The sequence below is a fragment of the Trichosurus vulpecula genome, chromosome 3 (assembly GCF_011100635.1).
Source record: "Trichosurus vulpecula isolate mTriVul1 chromosome 3, mTriVul1.pri, whole genome shotgun sequence".
Taxonomy (NCBI): domain Eukaryota; kingdom Metazoa; phylum Chordata; class Mammalia; order Diprotodontia; family Phalangeridae; genus Trichosurus; species Trichosurus vulpecula.
The window spans coordinates 36649573-36675882 of record NC_050575.1 but is presented as its reverse complement, the minus strand read 5'-3'; the positions used below and the strand labels follow the sequence as shown (position 1 = coordinate 36675882).

Sequence of the window (26310 nt, the reverse complement as noted above, 5' to 3'; positions counted from 1 at the left end):
TATTCCTAATGCAATGGGTGAAGAAGTTCACAAGATCTTTTCTTGGTCTCTTCATTGTCATTTTGGACATAATTTTAACAAGCTTAACAATTTGTTTTCCTAGTCTATGGTAGATTAGAAGTAAAAAGTTAGAAAGGGAAAGATGGGCTGCTATTGAAAGGCATCCACATAGCAAAAGAAATGACCAATGACATCTTGACAACAGAAGAAGAGACAGATAAACTACAAACAAATAAAGTGGATATACCGAAATATCTCAAGTGGTCCTCAGTTTTGATGGTGGGAGCATTCCTTTAAGCAATGCAGACTGAAACCCCACTTCACATTATTAGGTAGCTTCAAAAGTTGTGCTGGCCAAAAAATTACCAGCCTGTCTGATGATGTGCCACCATAAAAACTCAAAAAAGTATAGCTTCCTCTGGCCATTTAACGGAAGAACAAGCAAGCTGACTGAGGTACCCTTATCATCAATGTTATGGGGGGGGGGCAGTGACTTAGGGATTTCTCAAGTTGTTGTAGGCATTATAATTTATTAGTGCTATTATTGGCTAGAAATGTTAGGTGCAGTGATGTTATATAGTGAATGTACAATTTTGTTTTTAATATGTCCAAGTTAATGCAGGATGACCAAATTAGTGTAGTACTTTGATGATAAAGAAGCTATCACCATTTTTTCTTTTTTTATTTAATAGTATTTTATTTTTTTCAATTACATATAAAAACAATTTTCAATATTCATTGAGTTCCAAAATTTTCTCTCTCGCCCTTCCCTCTTCCCCTCCAAGACAGCAAGCTGTCTGATATAGGTTATACGTGTGCAGTCACGTAAAACATATTTCCACATTAGCCATGTTATGTCACCATTTCTTAACCTTAAGAAGAAAATTAAGTATAGATCCTAGATTTGAAACATTTTGACTGGACATTAAGCACTGTATTTAAAGTTCTGTGTTCCTTAATGAATGGATGGATGAATAAATAAAGTGTTTATTAAGTGCTTACTATATGCAAAGCACTGGGGACATAAATAGCAAAGTAAGATAGTCCCTTCTCTAATAACTCATATACTTTTGCTATTATGGAGCTTCTTATCAAGGTTGCTTATGCAAAGTGATATAAGTGCTTCAGTTCTCTGGTAATTCTGTTAGGCCTTGTACAGAACATATTTTAGCTTTATTGTGTAAAAGAGTTGGGCTAATATTACTGTTGTAGAATAAAAACTACTTTCTTTGTTTATTAGTTAAGATTGCTGTAAGCTTTCATCTTTAAAAAATACAGTAACAACAACAAACAGTTGGCCAGTTGGTGGAAAAGACTTCTTTAGGAAGTGGATCACCACTTCGTAAATGGCTGGTTTCATATATAAATATATATGTGTGTATATATTCATGAACAGAAAAAATATACATGCATGTGGACATAGTATTAAGTTCAGAGATATCGAGAATGTTTAAGTTTGGACATTCTGGAAAGATAAACAGAGACAATTAATAATTTGAATTTAAGGATTACCTGAAGATCACTTAAATTAGGATGGCTTCAATATCTTCACACATCCTCCTGGACATAGGAAGGTATATCTAGCAGTTACAGAAGGAAGGGGCAAAAAGGGAATATGTGCATCCTTGATTCAAACTTCCTGAAAAAGATCATTTTCAAGAGATAAGTAATTAAAATAAGCTGGCTTCTATGCCACTTTTTAGCCACTTTATAGTTCAAAGAATTTCTATGAATTTTAGAACATTCTTCTTTGTGTTTTAACTTGCATGCTGCATTTATGTATTCGGCAAAGGGCGGAAATTGCCCAGATCTTGTTCAACCAGTAACTCTAGATTAAATAAATTCTGAGAACAACTCTTACATCATCAGAATTCTGAGAAAGAACAGGTAGCTCAGCAATTGTTTGGTTTTCTTCCAAGTATAGTCCTTGCACCCATTATGTAGCTCAATTAGTTCAATATGACTTGTGTTTATGAGATCTGAGATGGGGCCCCACTTGAGGCAGGTAGGAGTGTCCATTAATTATTGACTAAGCTTTCAATACGGTACTTGAAGAAGGTTAGTCTAGTGCAGTTGTTCTCAAGCTTTTTGGTCACAAGATCCCTTTATACTTTTAAAAATTAAGATCTCAAAGAGCTTTTGTTTATGAGGATTCTATCTATTGATGTTTCTTATGTTGGAAATTAGAACTAATAATACTTAAAATACTTATTAATTAATTTTAAAATAACAATAATAAAACCATTCCAAGGTAACATTTTTTAAGAAAAATAACTATATTTTCCCAAACAAAGAAATGTTAGAATAACATTGTTTTACATATTTTTGCAAATCTCTTCAATGTCTGGCTAAACAGAACACAGCTAGATTTTCATATCTTCTTCTGCATTCAGTCTGTTGTGATAAGTTGTTTTGGCTGAAGAATATGGAGAAAATCTGGTCTCACCAGATACGTGGTTGGAATAGGCAAATAAGCTTTTGTCATTATTATGAAAATAGCTTTGACATTGTAGACCCCCTGAAAGGGTCTTGGGCACCCCCAGGGAGTGTCAAACCATACTTTGAGAACTGCTGGTCTAATGGAAAGCATGTTGGAGCCACAATCAAGAGACTAGAGCTCAGCATAGTGTCTAGCACATAGTAGGCATTTAATAAATGCTTGTTAGCTTGTTGACTTGACCCAGGCTCAAATCCTGTTTTCAGTATTTACTCTCTGTGACTGTGGATGAATCTCTTAATTTTCTATGTGACTGTCTCTTCATTTGTAAAAAGACAAGATTGGAACTCTATTACTTTTTGAAATTCTATGACCCTGCAGTGGAAAACCTATTGAATGCATTCGATTTAGCAAAAAATAATTAAATGCTTTCTGTGTTCCATTTTCTTCTAACCTTAAGACTTTGTCTAAAGAAATTCATATTGCAAATATTTTATAAAGTGTCTAAGGAGTTTGGTGCTTTAGTCTAAATAGCAAAAAATAATGCTTTCTAATTTGGAATGAAGGAAAAAAATGAAACGCCAGTTAGTAACAGAAAAATAATAGACTTCATTGGAATAAGAAGTAGAGGTAGAAGAGGTAAAGGGAAAAAATCATCTTGTAGTAAGAATTAAAAAGGAATTAATATAACCTTAAGAATTAAAAAGGAATTAACATAACCTTAAGCATTCACAAATTAATGGCCACAATATGACAAACTTAACATTTTCTGTTTAGTTTAAAAATAGAAAGAAGAGTAAGTTTTTAAACATACCTGTGTTTAAAAAAATTTTTCATTTCAAGGACAGAAGCTGACCATGAAATCAGATGTTGGGTTGGTAGTCGTGATTCTACCTGTGGCACCCCTTAGCCACATAAGTGTCAAAACAGGATCTCTCTCCTTTTTATATACAAGTGTACAGGATTTCTCTGACTCCGGGAACTTCTGAAAGAAATATTAGACATATTATTGCTCACTAGAACTACAACAGGCTACTGGGATATGCTAGGATCTTTTCAAAGTGACTATGGAGGATTTAGCAGAAGAGGTAAGTAAACTGAGAAGAAAGGCTTAGTTTGGTATCCAGCCACTCAGCTCTTGTTATGTGGCAATAACATGTAAGTTTTGCCATGCACGTGTCCCTGGGAAGGTTTTATACATTTTGTTTCCTTTTCTGATCTATGTTATAACTGTTCATGTTGAAAAGTAGTTAGGTTGCAAGTTATTGAGATAAATGAGCTGTCTTTGGGTAATAGAATCTGTTTGTGTTGTGTTATAAACAAGACCTAAAAAGATTCAAATGACTGAGGAGGCAGGCCCCTGAAAATAGCCTGTCTTGGCAGAATTACCTGCAACCAAAAGTACCAGCATATGTGTGAACTGTTCTGGAATCTTCTCAAATTATAGACATGCTTTAAGTTCTAATGTTATGAAGAAAGTATAGATTAGAATTAGTCAGTGTGCTTTATATCGCTCTTTTTCAGTGACTTTTTCATAAACTGATCTCACAACTTAAATTTTAATGCAGTGCTTTGCACAGTTAATTACCTATTATGAAAGGAGAATTGTTACACAATTGCTAGTTATATTTGAAACAAGTGATTATACTCCTCAGTCTTATGCGGCAAACTGAGACTGCAGTATGAATTCAGGAAAACACAGGCCTCACTTTTATTAAATTAAGGAGACAATTTTAATGTTCTTTTGGCCAAAAAAAAAAATCCCCAAACCAAAAAACAAAGACCAACTCATTGCTTTGTAGTGGAGAGTGTTGGAATTAGAGTGAAGAGATCTGGGCTCAAAGCTCAGCTTTTCCACTCAACTTGATTTCTCTGGCTTGTTTCTTCATCTGTAAAATGAGGAGGTTGGACAGAAGCCCTTCCCAGGTCTTCCAATCCTATGTTCTTAAACTAGACTGGGTTTATTTTGGGAAACATTTTGTGGGATCTGAGATTCTATAACTCTTTTGGGTTAGTCTAGGGCATTTGGAAATGTCTGTTAGTTGTCATGGGAGAAAGCATTTGCAGAGGTGAGGAGTCTGAAAGTAGATATGTAAGGTTCATTAAAACCATTTTTTAAGTGATGGAGAGGAATTAACAGCCAACAAGCATTAATATTTGTCATGTGTCTGGCACTGTGCTAAACACTGGGGATACAAAGAGAGGAAAAAAGTTTCTGCCTTTAAAAAGCTCACTCTCAAATAGGGTAAGAAAACCTGAAAGATAGTGACAAGATATTGACAGGACAAGTGAGGGCAATCACCGAGGGAAGGCAGTAACATGGGGGGTGGGAGTGGGGAGGGGAATGGGCAAGTGGAGAACTAGGAAAAGCTTCTTGCAGAAGCCTTTTTAATTGAGACTTGAAGGAAGCCAGGAAATCCACGAGGTAGGGGTAAGAAGAGAGAGAGTTCCAGGGATGAGGGGCAGATAGAGAAAATGAATACTCAGGAGATGGAGTACCTTGTGTGTGTGCCACTGGATCACTGAGTAAGTGAATGAAGAGAAGGTAAAAGAAGACTGGAAAGATCTTTTTGCAGGTTGTGAAGGGCTTTAAAAACCAAACTAAGGCTACTGATTGAGTAGGGAGCCACTGTTATTGACAAGGTCAGATCTCTACTATAACTTTGATAGTTGAGTGTGTGTGGGTCTGAGACCACTACCTACAATAAAAATATACAGAGACTGTTCTTGAGAAAAGGCAAAAAGGTATTTATTACTTTCTCATGAGAAAGGACATACCCCAGTGTGGCCCAAGATGGTGCCAGCACATGTGCGTGTGTGTGGCATACAGCTCAAAGCAAGTTATATAGACCCTAACGCAGAGTTCCCCCACCCCCTACTGGCTCCTCTTCTCATTGACTGGGTTTGGAGCTCACATTCTAAATGTGGAATCTTTTCCCAGCAGCAGAGAACAAAGAACAAAAAGACAGGCATGAGACCAGAGACTAGTATTCAGCAAAAAGGCAGTAAAAGCTAGATAAACAGGCCCTTGCAGGTGTCTGTCTACTGCAGTAATTTCTTATCTCTACTTTCTCAGCAGAGCAGTTTCTAAAAATATAGAAGGGGTGTAGGGCAGAGGTGGATGGTAGGAGAGGTAAGGTCTTATCCCACACTGAGGGGGCTTCACTATTTTAGCATTCCACTCAAGTGGAAGATGGACTAAAGGAAAGAGATATCAACTGGATGGAAGGCTATTGCAGTAGTCCAGGTGTGAGATGTTGAGGACCATCAAGATGATGGTGACAGAAAGGGGGGTGTGTGTGTGTGTGATGTTGCAAGGTAGAAACAGTAAGACCTGGCAACAGGTGGGATATGGGGGTGGAGGGATAAGAGAGAATGAGGAATGGAGGATGACATCCATGTTTTGACTGGGCGAATAGAAGGAAGGTGCTACCCTCAATAATAATAGGGAATTTTGGAAGCGGAGAAGGCATAGAGGGGAAAGATAATTTGTTTGGTTTGGGATATGCTGAGTTTAAAAATGACATCCCTTTTGAAATGTCCACTAGGCAATTGTAGATGAAGGATCAGAAGAAAGGTTGGGGCTGAATAAATAAATCTGAGAATCAGTTATGATAGCCATGATCATTGAATCTCTGAGACAGGAAGATCATCAAAAAAATAGTACCAAGGCAAAAGAAGAGAACCCAGGACAGCCTGGATGAAGAATTAGCAAAGGAAGAAACCAGGATGAATATGGGATACTATTAACAAGACAACTCTACCTAAGCCTGATACGTGTGGAATGGTGGACCCTATTAGAAACAACGCATTTTTTTCAGCATTGGTAGGCTGCCCCTTACCCAAAACTTAGGGTCTTGCACTTGATAAACGCTGGCTAAGTAGACGGTTATTGAATGAAACAGACCATTCAAGTTTTTGGGGTCCTTACTGGAGAGGCTCTCATTTAGTACCAATATGAATATTCTTGAAAGAGTACAACTGGAAATCTTAATTATCAAATTCAGCCTAATTTATTCAAGAAACTTAAATGTAGGTACAAAAACTGAGTTTAAAAACCGTTTACCTTTGGACTCCTTTATTTTATCTCTTCCTTCTCTTGTATTCAACTTTTAGCATTGGCCAAGCACTTTGGTGATGCCCAGATAATTCAATTTACCACAACAAAAACATTTAAAATTAGCCCCGTAGCTTGAGCTCTTGCAAGTCCTGTGTGTTGTTTGACTTGACTTCTCAGCCTCTGCTTTCTTTTATTGGGGGGTAGGGGGGAAGGCGAGGCTAAACTTTGTCCTGGCCAGTTACCCTAACTTCTTGCCAAGAGTCCAAAGGCCTGACACGCATGGCATTCTAACCATTTTAGTCCTTCATTCTTGGAAATAGAACTATGTTTCATTTTTTCCTTCCTATCATTCCCAGGGCCTGGCACATAACTGGCTCTTATTAAAAGCTTGTTGGTTGATTGTTTGACATAGGAGTCTCGTGCGCTGGATCTAAATCGCCAGAGAGAAGAGGAGAGGGGTATGGTGCGGTCGTGGTTAAGGGCGGACACACAGCCGGTGGCGGTGGGAGGGCTATACAGGTGTGTAAGGGGAAGTAGCTACTTTGTATAAAACTACCTGCCCACCCCGAGTTTGGGGCGGAAGGAGAGGCTCACCTCTACGCATGCGCCACCAAAGCCTTTCCCGAGGTCGGATGAATTATGGGGGTTGTAGTCCCTACGCCACTGTGGGCGGAGCAGCACCCGGCCGCTACTGCTGCCTGCAGGCGCTTTCACCTTAAAGCGAGATCAACCAAATTCTGCTCCGCCCCTTCCACCCCAGTCCTACTTCATTCTTCCCATCTTCAAAGAGCTCAGTGGCCAGTTGAAAGTGTAGGAGGGCTTGGGTAACATCTATGATCCCTCCGCCTTTTACGCCTCACACATAGAGTTAAGGGCGCTTTTCTCACAGCAATCCTCCCGCTCCTTTAAGGCAGAAAGCCTGAGACTAACCTTCAGCTCTTGGCCCCTCCTCGTGCTCCGCGCGGCGTCTCTAGCTGTTTGGTCCAAACCAAAAACGGGGGAGGCTGGGGGCGGAGCGTGAATTAAGTGTGGATTGCGGAAGTGGCTCAGGGCTCCGATGTCGAAAGTTCGTTTATTTAGAGTTGAAATGACGAGCAGGGTAAGTTGGGCGCAGTAATGGGAAGGTTCGAGTCTTTCACCGCATGTAGCCGATGTCGCCTCCCCCCTTGCCGGCTCCGCCAGTGGTACTTCTCAGTTGCCTAGGTGCCAGCCCCCGGAGCGGGGCCGGCAGTGGGCTGCCCAAGCGGAGGTAGCTGTCGTTGCTGTCGTAGCCCCGGACCATGGCTACCGGAGGGGGCTCGGGAATGGCCCTCGGAGCGGTGGAAGGACCCAGGGCCGTCGCTCAGCTTTACTACGGGCTAGTTCTGGAGAAGCTGCGCAACGTGAGCTCGAGCCTCACTGAGGCCGGAGGCGGGGCTGGTAGGGGGCAGTGTGAAGGCTGGGGGTCGTGGGAGCGGGGCCCGGGAAGAGGAAGCTGGGGCCGGCGGGGCCCTGGGGCCCGCGAGAAGCTCTGGGGGTATGGAATGGAGAGTCCTTCCAGTCAAGATTTATGCCATCGTCCTGCGGAAGTATAACTCTTGTGCCCGGGTAAACGGGTGACTGTGGCCCCCCTAGGACCGTACATCCAGCTCAGAGGCCAACTCGCCCATTTCGAAGACCAGGAAAAAGGTTAAGTGACTTGCCCAGGGTCATTCTGCTAGTAAGTTTCAGAGACAAGATGGGCTCCCTCTTTACAGTGTTTGGGTTCAAATCCCTGTCTCTGACACTTCCCGTGTAACCTTGGGCAAGTCACTTAACATTTGGGACCCCAGTTTCCTCATCTGTGAAATTCTATAAAATTCAGTTCAGTAGACATCTTGTCAGACACTGTGCTAGGTGTTGGAATGAAGGGGATTGGACTAGATGGCCTCCGAAGGCCTTCCAGCACTAGATCTCTGATCTGTGATCCAAGTCTGGCTCTGTACACTACATATTACCTAGCGACAGTTAGACATAGTTCCATGTCACTTTAAAAAAATGTTTGTACCAGTATGCAGTCCTATAAACAGTGTTTTCCTACTACTCTTCTGTCATAGGCCAGGATTGATGCTTCAGGTTCAGAATTGGAATGAAATTAGACACTTGTAGATTATCTGACAGTTAATAAAAGGAAGTTTGCTTAGCTATGACAGGAAAAGGATATTTAGTAAGGATGCCACATGGATCATTTGGGCATTGCATCCCTTCTGGTGTTGGCCATGTTGGTCTTCATTTTAAAAGCCTGGCTCTTTTGTACTTATGTAATCTGAAAATGACATCAGCCGTTTGAGCTTAGTCCCTTGGACCAATTAAGTACCTAGAACGGTTTTAATATCTTCCAAGGAAAAACTAGCTTAGCCCATGGGGAGGGAGGGAGTTATGGTCTTAGAATATTACACCTATTATATCTCACCATTTGGTGGCAAAGCCCTAAAGGTCTTCTAGTAGATTTTCCACCACTTAAATGCCCTGAGGATCGTTACTAGACAGCCCTCATCTGGGGGATGCAAGAAGTCTAGCATAGGTTTGGGAGAAGAGAAAAACTAAAACAAAAATAGTGCGGCCTTCCATGTACCCCTCCCCACCTTCCTCCCAAAATAAGCAATGCCCCAACCCTCTGAAGGAGTGATAGAATTTGAAGGAGAGCGGTGACCAAAATTCCCAGGCCTCATCTCCCTTCTTTGTAAGAACTGAGTCCCAGATTTGAACAGTCTGGTCCATGTGGTGTGAGATGCTTCTTTGAAGTCTAAAGTGTCAGGTGATGGTGAGCAACAGAAGCAGCAGGATCACAACGCAGGTATTTCTGTTGAGATTATTCCTTCTCAGCATGGGTCAGGATGATCTGTAGTAAACTAGCTAAGAAGTTATTCCCTTCTTATGTGAATCCTGTCCTGGACAGACAATTGCCCACCATAACTGTGCCCTCAATATTCCCTGGCTCACTAACTCTCCTTGGGAGATCCATTGTATGGGAGAAGAGGAGGAATGCCAAATCTTTGATCCTTTAGGCTTCTGCTAAGGGACTGTGCACCTTTTTCCATGGAGGTTAAATAGATAGTTTTACCTCCCCCGGTTGCTAGAAAGCAAGCCACTTCCCAGCAGCACCACCTGTGGTCCTCCTCTCCATCCCTAGAAAGTATTTATCTAATGATTACTGAGTACTAAACTGACAGCATTAGGACAGCCAATTACAGTAAGCAAACAGCTATTCTGGGCCTGCCTTTGCTGCTGCTTATGCTGGTGTCCACTCTGCTGCCACTGGGGTCTGTGTCACTGCTGAGTCGGCTTCCTTTGGGGCCAGCATTACTGTCTACTCTGCTACCTCTTTCTGCTGCACCACCACCTGCTGTGGCTGACTTTTCCTCTCGTTCTGCTGGAGCCACATGTTGCCCATTCTGCCAGGGCCAGGCACAGCCACCCTGTGCCAGGGTCTAGCAATTCTTTCTTCCCTCCCTGAAGTGGTGTCTGAGCACTACCACTATGCTGGGCTGCCACCTGTATTGGCTGAGTTCTGCTACTCCTTGACTCTAATAATGTTCCTCTATGCCACAGAGAGAGTGTTGCTGTGGGAGTGCCACTGCCTTTCTTTGCCTGAGGCTATCTCTTCTGGGTCCTGACAGTTGCCCTTCTGTGCCAGGGTCACTCCTGCTGCCCCTTCCCGTACTTCAGGGCAAATTCTCCTACCCTTCACTGGAAGTATCAGAGAGAAAGGGAGTTACGGTTAGAAGGCGTGAGAGCAGAAGCTTTTTCTGCTAAGAGACTGATACAGGGCCTCTGCTTATCAACTGGGATGCATTTGTCCACATCCTCAATTCTAGAAAAGTCTCTGCTCTGGGAAGAATCTACTATTGTCATTTCAAGTACAACCCATCCCCTCCCTCCCAGTGCCTTGCACTAGAGTCCAAACAGCACACTTCCCTTTAGTGTAATGATAATAATGGCAACCTTTTTTCTGGCCCTTTAAAGTTTGCAAACTGCTGTACATATGTTAACTCATTTGATTCTCAAAACTACCCTGTGAGGTGGGTGCTGTTATTATCCCTATTTTATAGATGGGGAAAATGAGGCCGAGAGGTGTGAGTGACTTTCCCAGTGTCACACACGTAGTAAGTATCCAAGACTGGACTTGAATTTGTATCTTACTAACTCCAAGGCCAACACTGGGCCATCTAGCTGCCAACTAAATACCATATGAAAAGTTCCCCATCAGTTTCTTTAGCACAGCTTTTAAATAATGCCAACATTTCAGTATTTAGGGATGGCTCAGGCCTACCATAGCCAATATGCCTGGAGATCAAGACTGACATTGAGATTTAATTGACTTCATGTTTTATGGCTCGGTCTGTTGGCTTGGCTCTCTGGTTGTCTATGTACAAAAATGCCACATGTAGTTCCATTTGCTTCCTGATGTTCAACCACCATGGCCAACACAGAAGTATAGGAGACAGGCTTAGGTGAATCAGTTCATCTACTGGGAAGACAACACATACACAGAGAAGTAAATACAAAATATATGCAATATAATGCCTGAAAAGTAGGGATGTCTAACAATGGAAATCAGGAAGGACTTCAATAGGAGGTGATGCTTTAGCTAAACCTTGAAGGGAGCTAGGGATTCCAAGCGGTGGAGGTAAAGAAGAGCATTCCAGGCAGGAGGGACAGTCTGCAAAATCGTTGAGGTAAGAAATGGAACATCTTGAGTTGGAAATGGTAAGTCTGCTAGTTTGACTGGAATGTAGAGAGCGTGAATAAGGGATTTAATATGAAATCAGTACAGAAAAGTAGGCTGGAGTCAGACTACGAGGGCCTTTAAATGCCAGACAAGTTTGTATTTTATACAAGAGGCAGTGGGAAGCTACTGAAGTTTTTTAGGGGAAAGGACATAGTCTGACTTGTGTTTTAGAAACATTAGTTAGGAGGATGGTTTGGAATAAGGTGTGAAACTAGAGGCAGGGAGATCAATTAGGAGGTTGCAGAGATTGTGTAGGTGAGCAATGAGGGGGGCTCAAGTCTCATGAGTGGAGAGGAGAGGCATATGAAAGATGTGAATGAAGGTAGAATTAATGGAACTGGAAAGCTGATTTGCTTATGTGAAATGAGGAATAGTTAATAGTAGAGAATGATTTTGAAGTTGCGAATCATTTTTGCTGAATCATAGTAGAAGTATAATTAATGTCTATCGACTCAAAAAATAGGTTGGGGCCAGGTTGTAAAAGGCTTTAAAAGCTACATAGAGAAGTTTATATTTAATTCTAAAAATAATAGGAAGCCACTGGGATTGGTTGAGTAAGGGAGTCAGGTGATCAGATCTACACTTGAAGAAAATTACTTTGGCATCAGTGTTTAGAATGTACTGGAGTAGTAAGAGATTGAAGCAGGGAGGTGTATTGGGAATCAAGATGGGCTCTGAGCACTAACTGAACCAAGTGCCCTTGAAGAGTTTGGCCTTTGTTCCCTTGATTAAATTAGGAATCTTGGATGACCTTGCCTCAGGAGAAAGCCTAGTTTACATGGGTTTGAGTGACATTTGAGACCTCAGAGGCTTTTAGACCACATGGGTTTAAGTCGCATTTTCTGTGACGATTTTAGGTCACGTGGGTAAGTTGCATGTGTGACTCAGCTTTGACCCTGAACAAGATATATAAAACCCGGGGTTGGCTTTTTTTTTTTTTTTTTTTTTTGGAGCTCTGAGCTGCAGCAGTAGTGACATGTGACTCTGAGCCAGCCGTTGTTGAGCTCCTGGCTGAACTCAGATGTTGGTAACTATGAATTGTATTTGATCTGTTTATAAATGTATGTTTGTAATTTGTTTGTATTTGCTCTGAAGTTCAGGGTGCTGGCTTTTTCCCCTGAACTAAGTGAATGATACTTGTATGCTGAATTAAAGTAAGATTGTTAACCCTTAATGTTGCTTTCCTTAGTAAAGCAGATCAAAAGGACCTGGGCTTGCAGCACTCTCTGAGCTGGTTGTTGTTGGTTTTACGCCCCCGAAGCAACTGCTAGCCAGATTGTTGAAACAGGAGGCCAGTTAGGAGGCTATTGCAATAATCTAGGCAACAGTTGGTGAGGATCTAAACTAAGGTGAAGGGGTTGGTTGTGAGAGATGTTGGCGGTATTTGTCAGCTGTTTGGATGTATGCTGTAAGGGAAAGGGAAAAATCAGAGATAACGTACACATTATGAACCCAAGGTATTGGAAAGATTGTCTTTGACAGATCTAGGGAGGTTTGGAACAGGGACAAAGTTTGGGGAGAAAGATATTGAGTTTAGTTTTCGACATGTTGAGTGAGAGATATTTCTGGGAACATTGGATGAGGGGACAGATTTGGAAAGGGAATAGCTTGTTAAAAAGATGGTATCTCAAAACAGAAACTGGATTTCTGGACTACAACTTAAAATATAAAAATGATGGATTCTTTGTTAGTGATGGAATAGGCCTGGCAAGGGTTGATAAAATGTATTTTCCCAGAGTCTTAAAAATCTGAGAGAATATTTTTTTTTAACTAAAAAGAAAGAGGTAAGGGAAAAAAAACCCGCCCAAATATATCTACTCTGCTAGATACCACAGAAGATAAAATGGAAGAGTAGAGACGGTGAGAAAAAATCCAAGAAAAGAACTGTTAATAAAACCCCCTGCCTCAGGTAAAGTAGTGTAGTATAGTGGAAAAATGCTGGTTTTGCAGCCAGAGGACCTCGGGTCAGATTCTGGCTCCGTCACTTTTCTACTTGTATGACTGGGCAAATCACTAAACATTTCTTGCCTAACTTTCCTTATCTGTAAAAAGGTGTGGGAGTGGATTTCTGAGGGCACCTCCAGCTCCAGCTTATGAAATTGAAAATCATACCACAACTGTATCTAGTCTGAGCTCTGCAGTTAACTATGACTCAATGCTCACAGATCTCCAGGGAGAACTAAACACACTAGCCCTCCAAGTCAGCCCCTATCTTTCATTGCTAGGCACTTTTCCCTTCCACGAGGGATTCTTAATTTGGGATACATGGACCTCTTGAGGTCTGTTGGAATATTTCAGAGGATGTTTCATGCTATGAAGTTGAGAAAAAATTACAGCTTTATTTCACCTAACTGCTAACTAAAATTTACCATTTCCTTCAGTTAGTTAAAAATACTATTCTGGGAGGGTGTCCATAGGTTTCACCATACGGCCAAAGGGGTCCATGATCCCATACAAAAAGCCTAAATCTGCCTCTTTTGAACTTCCATTTATACCTCCTCCTTCTGTCAGAGTAAGTCTAATCCCTCTTTAAATCTGACACCTCTGCAAATACTTGAAAACAGACAGTTATCCTGCTCTCCCCCCAACCCCACAAGATCTTCAGTTCTCCAAAATAAACCACAGTTTCTTCAGCTGCTCTTTTTATATTACCCACAGAGGTAACATAATTTGTTAAACACACAGAAGCCCATCACCACTAGGCTAGCTACTTGGTGAATTCTTTTGTCATGGCAACATGGGAAATAGAGAAAAATGCAAAATGGCCTTCAATCCTGTTTGGTCCTTTTCACTTCTGCAGTGACAGCAGCAGAAAATGGGGCAGAGAGTATTGAAGGATGACAGTTTTTAGAAAATAAACTAGAAACATTAAATTGTTATTCTAAGCGTGACGTCTTTGGCCACTTAATGAGTGGATAGTCTTGCATTTAAAACTATGTAGCTGTTATGGAGAGAAAAAGGCAAAAAAATGAAGCAATACTTCCTCTTTAGGGGTGAGCTTAATGAGCTTTGAGGCCCTTTCTAGTTCTAAATCTATGATCATGTAGTTCCTGACAAAATACCACAGAGCTGAAAACCAAAATACTCCAACCCATCATGATACTGTACACATAGATATTTAGAAATTTGTAATGGCAAATAAAGTGGGACTTTTTGTTGTCTTTTGTTTTGGAGTGCTTCTTAGCACTAAGGCAGTCAAGTGCCTTTGGGTCTTGCCTTTGTTTCAATCAAGAGTCTTTGATTGAATCAGGAGTCTTTGATGATCTGCTTAAGTCACAAGAAAGCATAAATCACATGAGTTTGAGTCACATGGTTGTGACGCCCTCTGACCCTGAAGAAGTGTATATATACTCTGAGGTTAGCATTTTGTTTGGCACTTACTCACTGGATGAGTGTTGTGTAATTTGACCAGATGAGACTCTGGGTCGCCTTGGTCACACAGCTAGAAGCCATCTGCTGATTTGTGTTATTTTGCTCTGTTTATGTAATTTCTGCTTGTAATTTCTGTTTGTGTTTGCTCTGAAGTTCAGAGTGCTGACTTTTCCCCCGAACTAAGTGAATGATTTATGTATGTTTGATTAAAGTAAGATTGACCCCTTAAAGTTGCTTTCCTTAGAAGAGCAGATCAAAGAACCTGTGCTAGCAGCCCTCCTTTGTGCTGGTGTTATTGGTCTGACAGAGCCATAGTAATGGCAAGTAGCATTGTTGTTACAGGATTGTAGCCTAAATTTTTTGTTGTGCTACTTTCTAAAGAGATAATATTTGATTATTAGGTTTTTGCCAGACTTAGCATTTTTTTTAAAGACCTACAGTATTTTACCTGTTGATCTCATCAGTTCTCATAGATTTAGTTTTCATCTCTGTGCTGATGATTTTCAATTCTACTTATCCAGCCCTAACCTCTTTTCTGACTGCCACTCTAAGACCTCTAACTGCCTGCTGAACATTTTGAGTTGGATGTCTTATCCCACAGATATCTTAAACTCACTGTGTCTAAAACTGAACTAATTATCTTTACCCATGGCAGCCCCCCTCCCTGACTTTTCTGTTACTGTTGAGGGCTTGCAGCCTAAGTGTTTTGTGTTTTCTTGGACTCCTCTCTCTCTCTCTCTCTCTCTTACACACACACACACACACACACACACACACACACACACACACCTTCTCTACTTCTCTAACATTGCCACCACTCTATTGCAAGCCATTATCACTTCACACCTGAACTACTACAATAGCCTGCTAGTGGGTTTCCTTGCCAGAAGTCTCTCCCTACTCCTCCATTCACCTGTCAAATTGATCTTCCTAAAGTCATGTCTAACTATATCAGCCCTGTACTCAGTAAACTCCAGTGGTTCCCAGTTGCCCCCAAGATCAAATTTAAAATCTTTTGGCTTTTAAAGCCCTTCATAACCTGGCTCCTTTTTACCTTTCCAGTTTTCTTACAGCTTACCTCTTCTTACTTACTTACTCTGCAGTCCAGTGACACTGGCCTCCTTGCTCTTCCTCTCACAAGATATTTTGTCTTCTGACTGTATTTTTTTCCTGGCTGTGCCCCATGTAAAATCTTCGTCTGTCTCCTGGCTTCCTTAAAATCCTTGCCAGAATCCCACCTGCTCCAAAAAGCCTTTCTCAGTCTCCTGTAATGCTAATAGTGCCTTCCCTCTGTTATCTACCATTTATCATGTATGTATCTTGTTTGTACATGGTGCTTAATAATGCTTATTGACTTGGCAGTAAAAAAATTTCTGTTGACCATTTAATTTCTTTTTTTTGTTGAAGGTTGTAGCAGCATTGCCTGAAGATATGAGACCAGGTACTGATCTATATGGCTTTCCCTGGGAAATGGTGTTATGTGCAGTTACAGTTGGCTTTTTTACACTTCTCCTTTTTTTGTGCAGAGGTTTTTATTCGGTAAGTAACCAGAATACACACTGTACTAAAATGATATGCATTGTATGCTAGCATATTTTTTAGCTTTAGTACAAAGTAAGGTTATAGTTAGACCAGGCATCCAAAATTGGACTTGCAGGTGATTAACACTAAAGAAAAGAGCCAAGTGCAATTTAAAAAATAAATTACACATTTTTGAGAATTTATTGCAAGATTATTCTGTAACAGTGATAAACCTTAATTCTGTTTCTACCTTTTGACCTTCTTTTGAATTTTTCTTCGTTTGTTTTACCTACAAAATATTCTGTAGTTACTGTTAATTATTTTATATTTTGACTATTCTATATATTGTTGACATTTTTCTTTATATATCAACATTCATACCAGCTCAGCCTGTACTGTTAATTTGCTCTCCCAAGAGAACATCTGGTTTTGTGGTATTTAAGTGAGAGGAGAGGGTAAAAAAAATTGGCTGTGGTTTGCTCTTTTCTCTGGTCAGTCAGAATTCATTGTCCTAATATAATGAGGGGTCACTACTATTTGTAATATAAATATTATAAATTTAATATGTTAGACTTGCTAGAGTATATAGTTTTAAAATGGATTGTAATGTAATTTCTTTGTTAAAACTCATTTATTTCAGGTTAAAAGCCGACTTTATGTAGGTAGGCTATTTTTTTTTCTATTTTAGATTTTTTCATTGTACTTTGAAATTTTTCATCCTTTTCATTACAATAATTTAAACATGACAATATTGATTTTTTTTTTTTTAGGAAGGGAAAAACAGCTTGCCAAAAAAATTTCTGAGCTGGTGGAAGAAAAATGTAAGATTCTTAAAAACCTTAGCCTTTGTCAAAAAGAGGTAAGCATATTTCTTAAATTGTTAATATTTATGTTAAACTTAAAGTTTTACTTGAAAAGACTTTTAAGTAGAAACTTTATCCAACTTCAAGAATATGGTTTTACTTCTAAGTTTCTGCTTAGTTTGCAGTTTTCTTTAAAAGATACAGTTCCTCATAGTCATAGTATGTTACATTTACATATAGCACTTTTTTCTTTTAAAAATAGATTCACATCTCATTTCCAGTGGTTTTATTTCTTTTTGTCTCCTTGTTTTCATGTTTCTTATTCTTTTGAGGTTTTTACATATTTCATTTGTTTTGATAGTTGAATGTTTTGGATTTTAATTAAAAATAATTCCATAACATTATAATAGAACACACTGGTCTCTAAGAATCAGGAAGTTTGACTTTTACACAAATTTTGCCAATAAAAATTGAGAGATATAGGCCCAAATGTCTGGTAATCATTGGTTTAATGCCATCTTGGACTGAAGGGTGGCCTAGAGTAGATTTGCCTTTGGCCCTTTGCTGTGTAATATTTTACCAGTGAGTTGGATAAAGGCATAGATGGTGTGCTTATCACATTTGTAGATGACACAAAGATGAGGAGGTACAGCTGATACCCCAAATGACAGGATCCAAGAAGATTTCAACATACCAGAACAAGAGGCTAAACTGAATAAGATGAATTAGTACAGATAAGTGGAAAGTCCTTCACTTAGCTACAAAAAAATTCAGCTTCCAAGTGTTAGATAGTTTTTAGCACAGGTAGACAGCAGTTCCTGTGGAAACGTTGTGAGGGTTTCAGTGCACTGTGTACTTCAGGCAATAACTAAAATTTCCAAAAAAACGGAATGAGTTTTCCTTCCCTGAGGTCTTTAGGTAAAAGCCGGATGACTATTTACTGAGGATGTTTAGAGAAGGGATTCCTGTAAGCTGTGGATTAGACTACATGGCTTCTAAAATTCTATGATTTCGAATCTTGGCTCCACTACTTACTAGCTATATAACCTTGGGTGAATCACAACCTTTCTGAGCCTCTTTTCTTCAAAATTGGCATATTAATACTTGCCCATAGGGTTGTTGGGATGATCAAGTAAGATCCATGGATGTTAAGCAGTTTGTAAATGGTAAACTGAGATACGAATGTTTGTATATACGTTATTGTTATAGTGTCAGTGTGACAATATGTGTATTATATATTGTCATTGTAAAAAAATATTAGGAATAGGCACTAGACCTGTAATTTCATGATAATGTGATTGTCAGATCACTGATGCTCTCGTCAAACTTAAGGTAGATGGACACTAATAGAACATATTTTTGTATATGACTTATACTTTTTGATGGTCTTGCTCTTAGGATTATATCCTTCCCTATGTTTATTGGGAAATGACACTGAGATTGGAGGCTCAGGACTCTTTGAGACACAGACTTTGATAAATTTTGCTAGGGAATTATAAAGGATATAGTTTGCTGTCATTTGCACATACTTGATTTCAGCATTACTCACAAATGTTCTACTTCCTTAATTAGAAACTCTGACATTGCTTTATCTGACCATAACCACTTATTATTTTATTTCTCCTTAAGTCTCACGCCTCTTAAACCTGTTCTCTCTCATTGAGTTCCCCCATCTCTTAGTACTTTCTCAGGCTGTTAGCCCAGCTGTAACTGGACTTTCCTTCCTTTACAGACCCATGCCTTTAGCTGTTTCACCTCTATACTCTTCTCTGATCTCAAATCTCAGTTACCGTTGATCCCTTGAGTGCCAAATCTAATGTCTTTTCTCAGTCTTCTTGAACTTTCTGCTGCATTTGATACTGTTAACCACTCTCCCCTTGGATACTTTCTCTTCTCTGGGTTTTATGACACTCCTGTCTCCTGGTTCTCCTACCTTTGTGGCCACTCCTCATTCTCCTTTGCTGGTTCATCATCCATATAATTCTCCTTAACTGTGAGTATTCTTCAGGATTGTCCTACACTCTCTAATCTTGGTGACCTCCTCTGTTCCTGTGGTTTTAATTCTCATTTTTATGTAGGTAACTCGAAGATCTGTATATTCAGCCTCACTTTTTCCCTGAGCTTTAGTCCCACATGACCAGTTGTATTTTGGACATTTCAAACTGGATATCCCAGGGACATTTCAAACTCAGCTTGCCAAAAATTGAACTCATCTTTCCTTCCAAATTCATCCATCTGCTACACTTCTCTGTTTCTCACAGCACCACCTTCCCAGTTTCCCAGCCTTCAACTTCTCCATGTCTCTCACCCCTCATATCCAATCAATTGCCAAATCTTATTATTTCTGTCTATATAGCATCTTTTACCTCCAACCCTTCTCTCTATGAATGTATTTACCATCCTAGTTCAGGCCCTCATTATCTCTCATCTAGGTTGATGTAATAGCTTCCTAATTAGCCTCCTTGCCTCAAGTTTCACTTCATTCCGTCTTACAAACTCCTACCCTTAAATGTAGATCTGATCCTATGACTCTCCTACTCATTCATCTTAAGAAGTAGTAGTATATTGTGTCTAGAATAAAATATAAATTCCTCTATTTAGTTTTTAAAGCTCTTCATAAATTGATTCCAACATTGCTTTCCAGTCTCATTGGAGACTCAACTCCTGTATTCTGGGATCCTGCCAAACTCTGATCCTCCCAAACTCTGCAATCCATCTCTCACATGTGATGCTCCATCTCCCATCACTGTACTGGGAGCCCCTCATGCCTGACATGTGCTTTCTCCTTACCTACATGTCATAGCATCCTTCTTCCTTCAAGGTCCAGCTCAAGCACTGACTTCTACATGAAGCCTTCCTTTAATCCCCTCAACTGCTAATATCTTCCCTCTCAAACTACCTTCTCTTTAACTACTTTGTATTTATTTTCTTTTATATTTATTCTGAACATTCTTACAGCTCTTTGTGAGTTGACATTGTTTGATGCTTTATATTTGTATCCCTAATACCTGGCACAGTGCTTGGCCCGTGGTAGGTGCATAAAAATGTTTGTTGATTGATTGATATCCCAGTAAAAATTCACAGGCAGGGGTTTGCCATTATTTCTGTCTCTTTTTGGCCTAGAAGAGGGGAATTAAAGAAAATGGGATCAAATTTATAAGCCTGTAAAGTAACTTGTTCTAGGCTTTACCAGTCTGCGATCGGGGTATGTTCCCTGCTTATCATGTAGTCACCAAAGCCGTGTTTGAAAGCCTCTGACGTAGTCTGTTGTTTGTTTGCAGTATGAAAATCTAGAATCATCTTTAAAGGATGGAGACTTTGAGAGAGAGTCGTTAGAAACACCCAATCTGGAGGTAAGAACTGAAGGAAGAGGTGAAGTCAAGTGATTTAAGGAAACTGGGAAAGGGTCTTATTTTTAAAAAATTAACAACATATTGTTAAAGCTAAGAAAAGACCATCCTTTAGAGAAGATAGACATACTTTCCTCAGTAGGAAAAGAAGTATTAATTATTCTGTTTGGCTGGCCAGTTGGAGCTTCCTCTGAAACGAAACATACATATACATATATTTTAGAGAAGAAATAGAACACAAAGAAGCTGAAAACACTTTTGTCTGAGAACTTGTTTGTAAGGTATTTTCGTCACTTTTTGGACTTTTGGCTTTCCCCATTGACCAGACCTTGTACTGTAGTAGAACATACCACAGCCGAGGAGGTCACCTCCTTCTAGTCCAGCAGTCCACTGTACATCTTTTTGCAGAGTAGAGTACCTGACATCACAAAGAAGAGATATCATTTTCAAAAGGGTGAATAGGTGACAGCAGTGAGTTATTACTCATTTGCCAGCTCTTCCACCATCACTTCATATTTGAGTTCCTAGGAGAAAGATAGACTTGGAAAAAAGTTTTGTATCTAGATGTTTTAGGAAAGTACTTTTAAATGCAGCCTAGCCGAGAGTCTGGGTATTGTCTTTCTGATGTTTGGATGGACATGTATAAGATAAATATTGAGAAAAGGAAGGAGTCTTTTGTGTCTTCTAAACTAGCAGATGGAAATAGGTCACTTCTTTTCCTTGTAAACCTGTAGACTTTCTCAGCCCTACTGTAGTAGTTTCCAGCTACTGTGCTAGTATCAAAAGATTCTCGGTGATTTGGGCTTAAGTCTAAATAGTAAAAGCACTAGATTTATAGCTATAAGACTTGGGTTTGAAACCTGTTTTTTCTTCTTACTTCAGCTTTTGGGACTTCAATTTCCATATCTGAAAAATGAGGGGGTGAAATAGATAATCTCTGAGGTCTCTTCCAACTTCCAATCCTATAATCCTTGCTGTGTTCATTCATGATAAAAAAAATTGCAATATGAATTCCATATTAAAATGAACAGGAACTTGGATGAATTATTCCTTGTTCATGACTTTTGTTATTTCTTAAATTAATTTTCTTTTTATTTCAACAACTGAATAAATACTAAGCAATTACTGTGCATAAAATACTGTAACAGGGGCCTGGGATACAAAGATGAAAAATTATGGAATCTCTGCCCTTATAAGATATGTATACAGATAAGTATAAGAAGAGGTAAAACATCAGAGAGCAAGGAAGAGAAGACAAAATACTGGGAAATCTGAGCAAAAATTATGTGATTTAGAGTTGGAAAGGACAGTTGAGACCTAAAACCCTCATTTTCTAGAGTGCATGAAAGGGATAGGAATTCTGGAAATCTGGAGTCAGATCGTAGAGGAGTTTGCATTTTATATTGTGGGCAGTAAGGAGACCCAGAAAATTTTTGAGTAGAAGAGAAATAGTGCATTTGTATGTTAGGAAGACTGTTTTGCCAGCTCAGTAAAGGATGGTTTAGAAAGGAGAGAAACTCAAAACAGGGAAACTGGTCAGGAGGCTATACTAGTAGACTAGTATAGAGGAGGGTAATGGGGGTAATCAAGAAGTTTTGGGTGACCTTGGAGAGAACAATTTTAGTATAATTGTGGAATGGAAAGTGGTTGAGGAATGAGCAGGGTGTTGAGAAAGTACAGGCACTAAGTATAGATTTTTTTTAGGAATTCTGGCAATGAATGGGAGTGGGGTTTGAAATATAGGATGACATATTGAGGGTACAATAGTGCCGAGAAAGGGGGTATGTTTTTTTTGTTTTGTTTAGTTTTTGCTTTTTAGCTTTTTAAGGATAGTAGTGACTTGAATATGTTTATAGGTAGTGAGGAAGGAATTATTGAGAAGAAGAGCCTGAAGATAAGATATATAATGAACAGTAGCGTACACTTCTTGAGTACCTGAAGGAAAGGAGAAGTGAATAAGTAGAGAAAATTTGAAGTGTGGAGAATGGGAGATTAGAGAGTAAAGAGAAGAGGGCTTTAATCTGTTTAATAAAGTAGGAGGCAAAATCATCTGCTGAGAGAGATTGGATTGGGAATGTAGTTGTGGACTTTGTGTAGGAAGTTTAAAATAAGCTTCTGTCAAGAGTATGATTGGGACACAGGTATTCTTCTGCATTGGTGAGGTCTCACATGAGATTAGATATTTTGATTTTGTATTGAATTCAGTCAGCAAAGTTTTCTTATTTCTTTCATCTGGGCTTGGCATGGCAATCAGTAGAAGAGAAGAGATCAAATAGATGATAGATAGATAGGGGTGACCCAGGATTGAGAATTAGTAGGGCATAATGACAAGGTGTCAAGTGATTGTGGAGCTGAAATGACAAATGTTAAAGACTAATATTGTAAACTGAAGGAAATGAAGCCAGAACGATGGATGAGGAAAACAGAGAGGGATAGATAGGCTAGAAGTTTCAAAAAGAAACAAGACGTGCTCAGGAACAAGGCTGTGGGAGAGGTTGTCACCAAAGAAGAATTTTGGTTTTAGAGTTTCATTTTATTCAGAGTACTTGTCTTGTTTTCTATTTCTTGATTATCTCTTCTCACCCACTCTGCTACATAGGATTATTTGTCCTGTTTCTACTTTGACCAGTTAGAGAGACAGTTTTTATAGGTGAACAAGAAGTTGGCTCAGTAGAATCATAATTTATGGGTCAAATAAAAAGTTGCTTTGAGAGATGTTGAATTTATAGGCTCTAATTGCACATATTTTTCATTTTGAGCTGAATATTATGGGGACTCTTTAAGTTTTAGTATTTAGTTTATACTAATTCTCTTGCCATTCATGAGCATCAGTAATAGTGGTTAAAGGCAGATTCAGCCAGATTATCAAACGAGCCAGCTCTTTTCTGATTAGGTTGAAATTATTGGCATTCTGGATGAAAATATTTCCAAGTATAATACAACTTTATAATAGCTGAAGATTTAGCACATAAAAAGAAATCAACATGGTAGTATTGCTTTTATTTCAAAGTAATATGGAAAAAATAGGAAAGTTGTATATAAATAAGTTTCCTTTTTTATTTTTAAGCAGAATTAAAATGTTTGTTTTGCTTTTATTTTGGCAACTGTTAAATTATTTTTTGATTCTTTTTTTTTTTTGGTGGGGTGGGACAAGTTGTTTGAAGGATCACAGATACTAGAGGTATGTTTATTTCATCATCTGTAAATCAGTAGTAATAATCTAGTACCTAATGATGATTCTAAATAATAAAAAGCAATAGAAAATTGCAATCTTTTACCTTACATAGAGCAGGATTGCCTTTAAAAGTGTTTTGAAGTGCACCTGTAATTTTCTTATTGATGTGTTCTTTTTTTATTTGATTGCCATTTTAAAATGAATATCCTCATTTTTTCTTTCATTTTGTCTTGAAAGGTAGAGCATTATTTAATCGAAGTTTAATAGTGTTATTAATCATAGCAAATAAGGTGATTTAAATTATTGATACACATGCAAAAATTTTAATAGATTATATATATATATATGCACATATAAATATATATATGAGATTAATCCTAACTTAATGTTATTTACTTAATGTTACTTTACACAATTGACATTTTTTTAAGGCTGTATATGAAAAGCTGAACAGAGCAAACTCTCTACTTACGGATGAAATACAGTCTCTAGAAACAGACTTGAAAGAGGAGAAATCTAAACGATCAGAACAAGATGAGTTGGTAAGACTTCTGTATATGGAGAAATGAAAAGGGAGAGGCAACCTGAGGTGATTTAAACTTTGTAGCTTTTAAAAATATATTAAAAGAACCAGCTTGCAGTTAACCTAAATACTCACATACACAGTAGGCAGTTTTTACCGTACAAAGAGAAAAGATGAAGATGCTTTAAGTTTCTGTTTTTTGGTTTTTTATTCCCCCTTGAGATTTAGTTTAGGAAATGGCACAGTGATATGCTTGAGTGACTGCTTAATGAACTTTTGAAATTATGACATTTTGTTAAATATGAATCTATTCAGTTGTAATTTGGTAAAATATTAAGGTTTATTTTAAATGCCACTTTGATGTTTACTTTTAATATAAAATATGCTGCAAAAGTATAAAAGTAGTAAAATAGTTATATGGTAAATAAAATAGTTATAAAATAGTGTTACGTTTTTTGTGCAGCTCTTAATTATAAACGAAAACTATCTTGGTATAAATACATAATCAGATTTTATAACATGTTTCTAACAGTGGACAGAAGCCGTTACAATAAAAAAAAGCACTTAAATAATTATTAACACTGTATTTCTAGATGGCTGACATTAAAAAACGGATACAGTCACTTGAAGATGAATCAAAATCTATCAAATCGCAAGTAGCTGAAGTAAGTTGAATTGGATAGTCATTTTATAAAGTATTCAGATAATTTTAACTTAATGTGAATTTGATATAGCATTTTAAAAGTATCATTAAGAACAAGATATAGCAACATAGAATTTTAGAGCTGGAAGGAATCTTAATCGTTTGGTATAGTTCTGTTATTTTTATAGATAAGGAGGTAGGTTATCAAGTAAAGTATAAATTCTTGATACAGATATTCACAGCTTTCTACAACATGGTTTTAAATACTTGTCTGGTTTTACTTTTTATTATTTCACTTCATGTACAGTACATTCCAATCAAAATGGGAAGCCATTGGCTGGCCTGCCCTCTCCTCTCTCTGTACTTTTGTTCACATCACCCTCTGCGTGTGGAATAAACTTCTCTTTTCTCCTTCCCCATCTCCATTTTCCAAAGTCCTTTGTTTTCTTCAAGTTTTAATGTAGGAGTCACCTCTTTCCTAAATCTTCCTCTTACTTTCCCAGCTGAAAGTTTGAGATAAAGGTTAGATTGAATTGAGAGAAATTTAATGCCTTGCCCCAGGATATAGAGCCAGCTAATTAGTGACAGAGCTGGGACTAGAATCCAGATCTCCTGAACTCATCTATGTACAGATATTCTGATGGGGATGAGGTTTGAGGAATAGTTGTGGGGCACATGAAGATGTTAAATAACTTGGGAACTTTTGGTAGAGGCTCAAGTATATCACTAAATGAGCGTCTGTCCCTAAATTTTCAAGGGTGATTATTACTCTACTATTCATTTCCAAACTCCTATTAGCTGTTGATTTTGCTGCTTCTCCTGTGATTGTTTATATACATTTGTCTTTGCTTTACCCTGTGACATGGGACCATCTCTAGTTGTACTCATCTGTATCTCGCTGCTGGACCTAGATGGCTCCAGAGGAGAGAGTGAGGCTGGTGACTTTGCACAGCCCTCCCTCACTTAAACCTAATTCACTTGCAAGTCATGGCATCACTTTCCTGATATTATGGTCCTTTTTGATAATGAAGAGCAAAAAACAACCTGTGAGTAGTAGTGACTGGCCCACAAGGGACCCAACTGGCGAGTTCTTTTTGGACAGTGCCGCTTCTTCCTTCCCTCCCTTTCTCTTCTCCCTCTGTCCACATAGGGTATCATACCCTTACCTGCAGGTGCTTTGCCTAAAGGAATGTAAATTTTTATTGCTGAATCCTCCCAAGTTATCTTGGGGTTTACTGGCTAGATTTCTTTCTTAAGGACCATGCCTTAAACCCAAATCCTTCTGGTTCTCATTGATTGGCCAACAGTAGGTCCCAGCCCAAGCCTCACTTGGTCATTGTTTGGGCCCTGATGGCTCAGAATGAGTGTAAATAGCATTTATTTCTATTTTGGCCAGAAACCCTGATTGTCTTCCTCTCTCAGATTGCTTCTTTTGGCCATTCTTGGCCTCATTTCTTACTTAGCCTTAATCACTGAATGGGCATTACACCAGTCAAATTGAGACCTGGGAAAAATCTTAGCTTAAAAAGGCCAAGGTCTGCCACTGCTTCATGGGCCATTTCCAGTCGTCTTGATTTATATCTTGCCACTGGACCCACATGGCTCTGGAGGGGAGAGTGAGGCTGGTGACTTTGCAACTCTTCCGCACTTAAATCCAATTCGTTTGCAAGTCATGG

The 26310-nt window shown here is 38.9% G+C and overlaps 1 protein-coding gene across 12 annotated transcripts in view; it reads left to right on the top strand.

Moving 5' to 3' along the window:
• MIA2 (MIA SH3 domain ER export factor 2) overlaps nucleotides 1–26310 on the top strand; it is a 130461-nt gene that overhangs the window by 43769 nt on the left and 60382 nt on the right. For 3 of the 12 annotated variants that reach the window (XM_036750632.1, XM_036750634.1, XM_036750631.1), the window contains exons 7-13: nucleotides 16027–16158; nucleotides 16781–16802; nucleotides 16911–16999; nucleotides 20225–20296; nucleotides 23448–23474; nucleotides 23900–24010; nucleotides 24585–24656. In XM_036750632.1, the coding sequence (XP_036606527.1) occupies nucleotides 16027–16158; nucleotides 16781–16802; nucleotides 16911–16999; nucleotides 20225–20296; nucleotides 23448–23474; nucleotides 23900–24010; nucleotides 24585–24656 (525 nt within the window). Of the gene's footprint in view, nucleotides 1–3410; nucleotides 3526–7690; nucleotides 7880–16026; nucleotides 16159–16780; nucleotides 16803–16910; nucleotides 17000–20224; nucleotides 20297–23447; nucleotides 23475–23899; nucleotides 24011–24584; nucleotides 24657–26310 lie in introns of those variants that run through there. The other 9 variants (XM_036750642.1, XM_036750638.1, XM_036750635.1 and 6 more) reach the window with 7 other exon arrangements.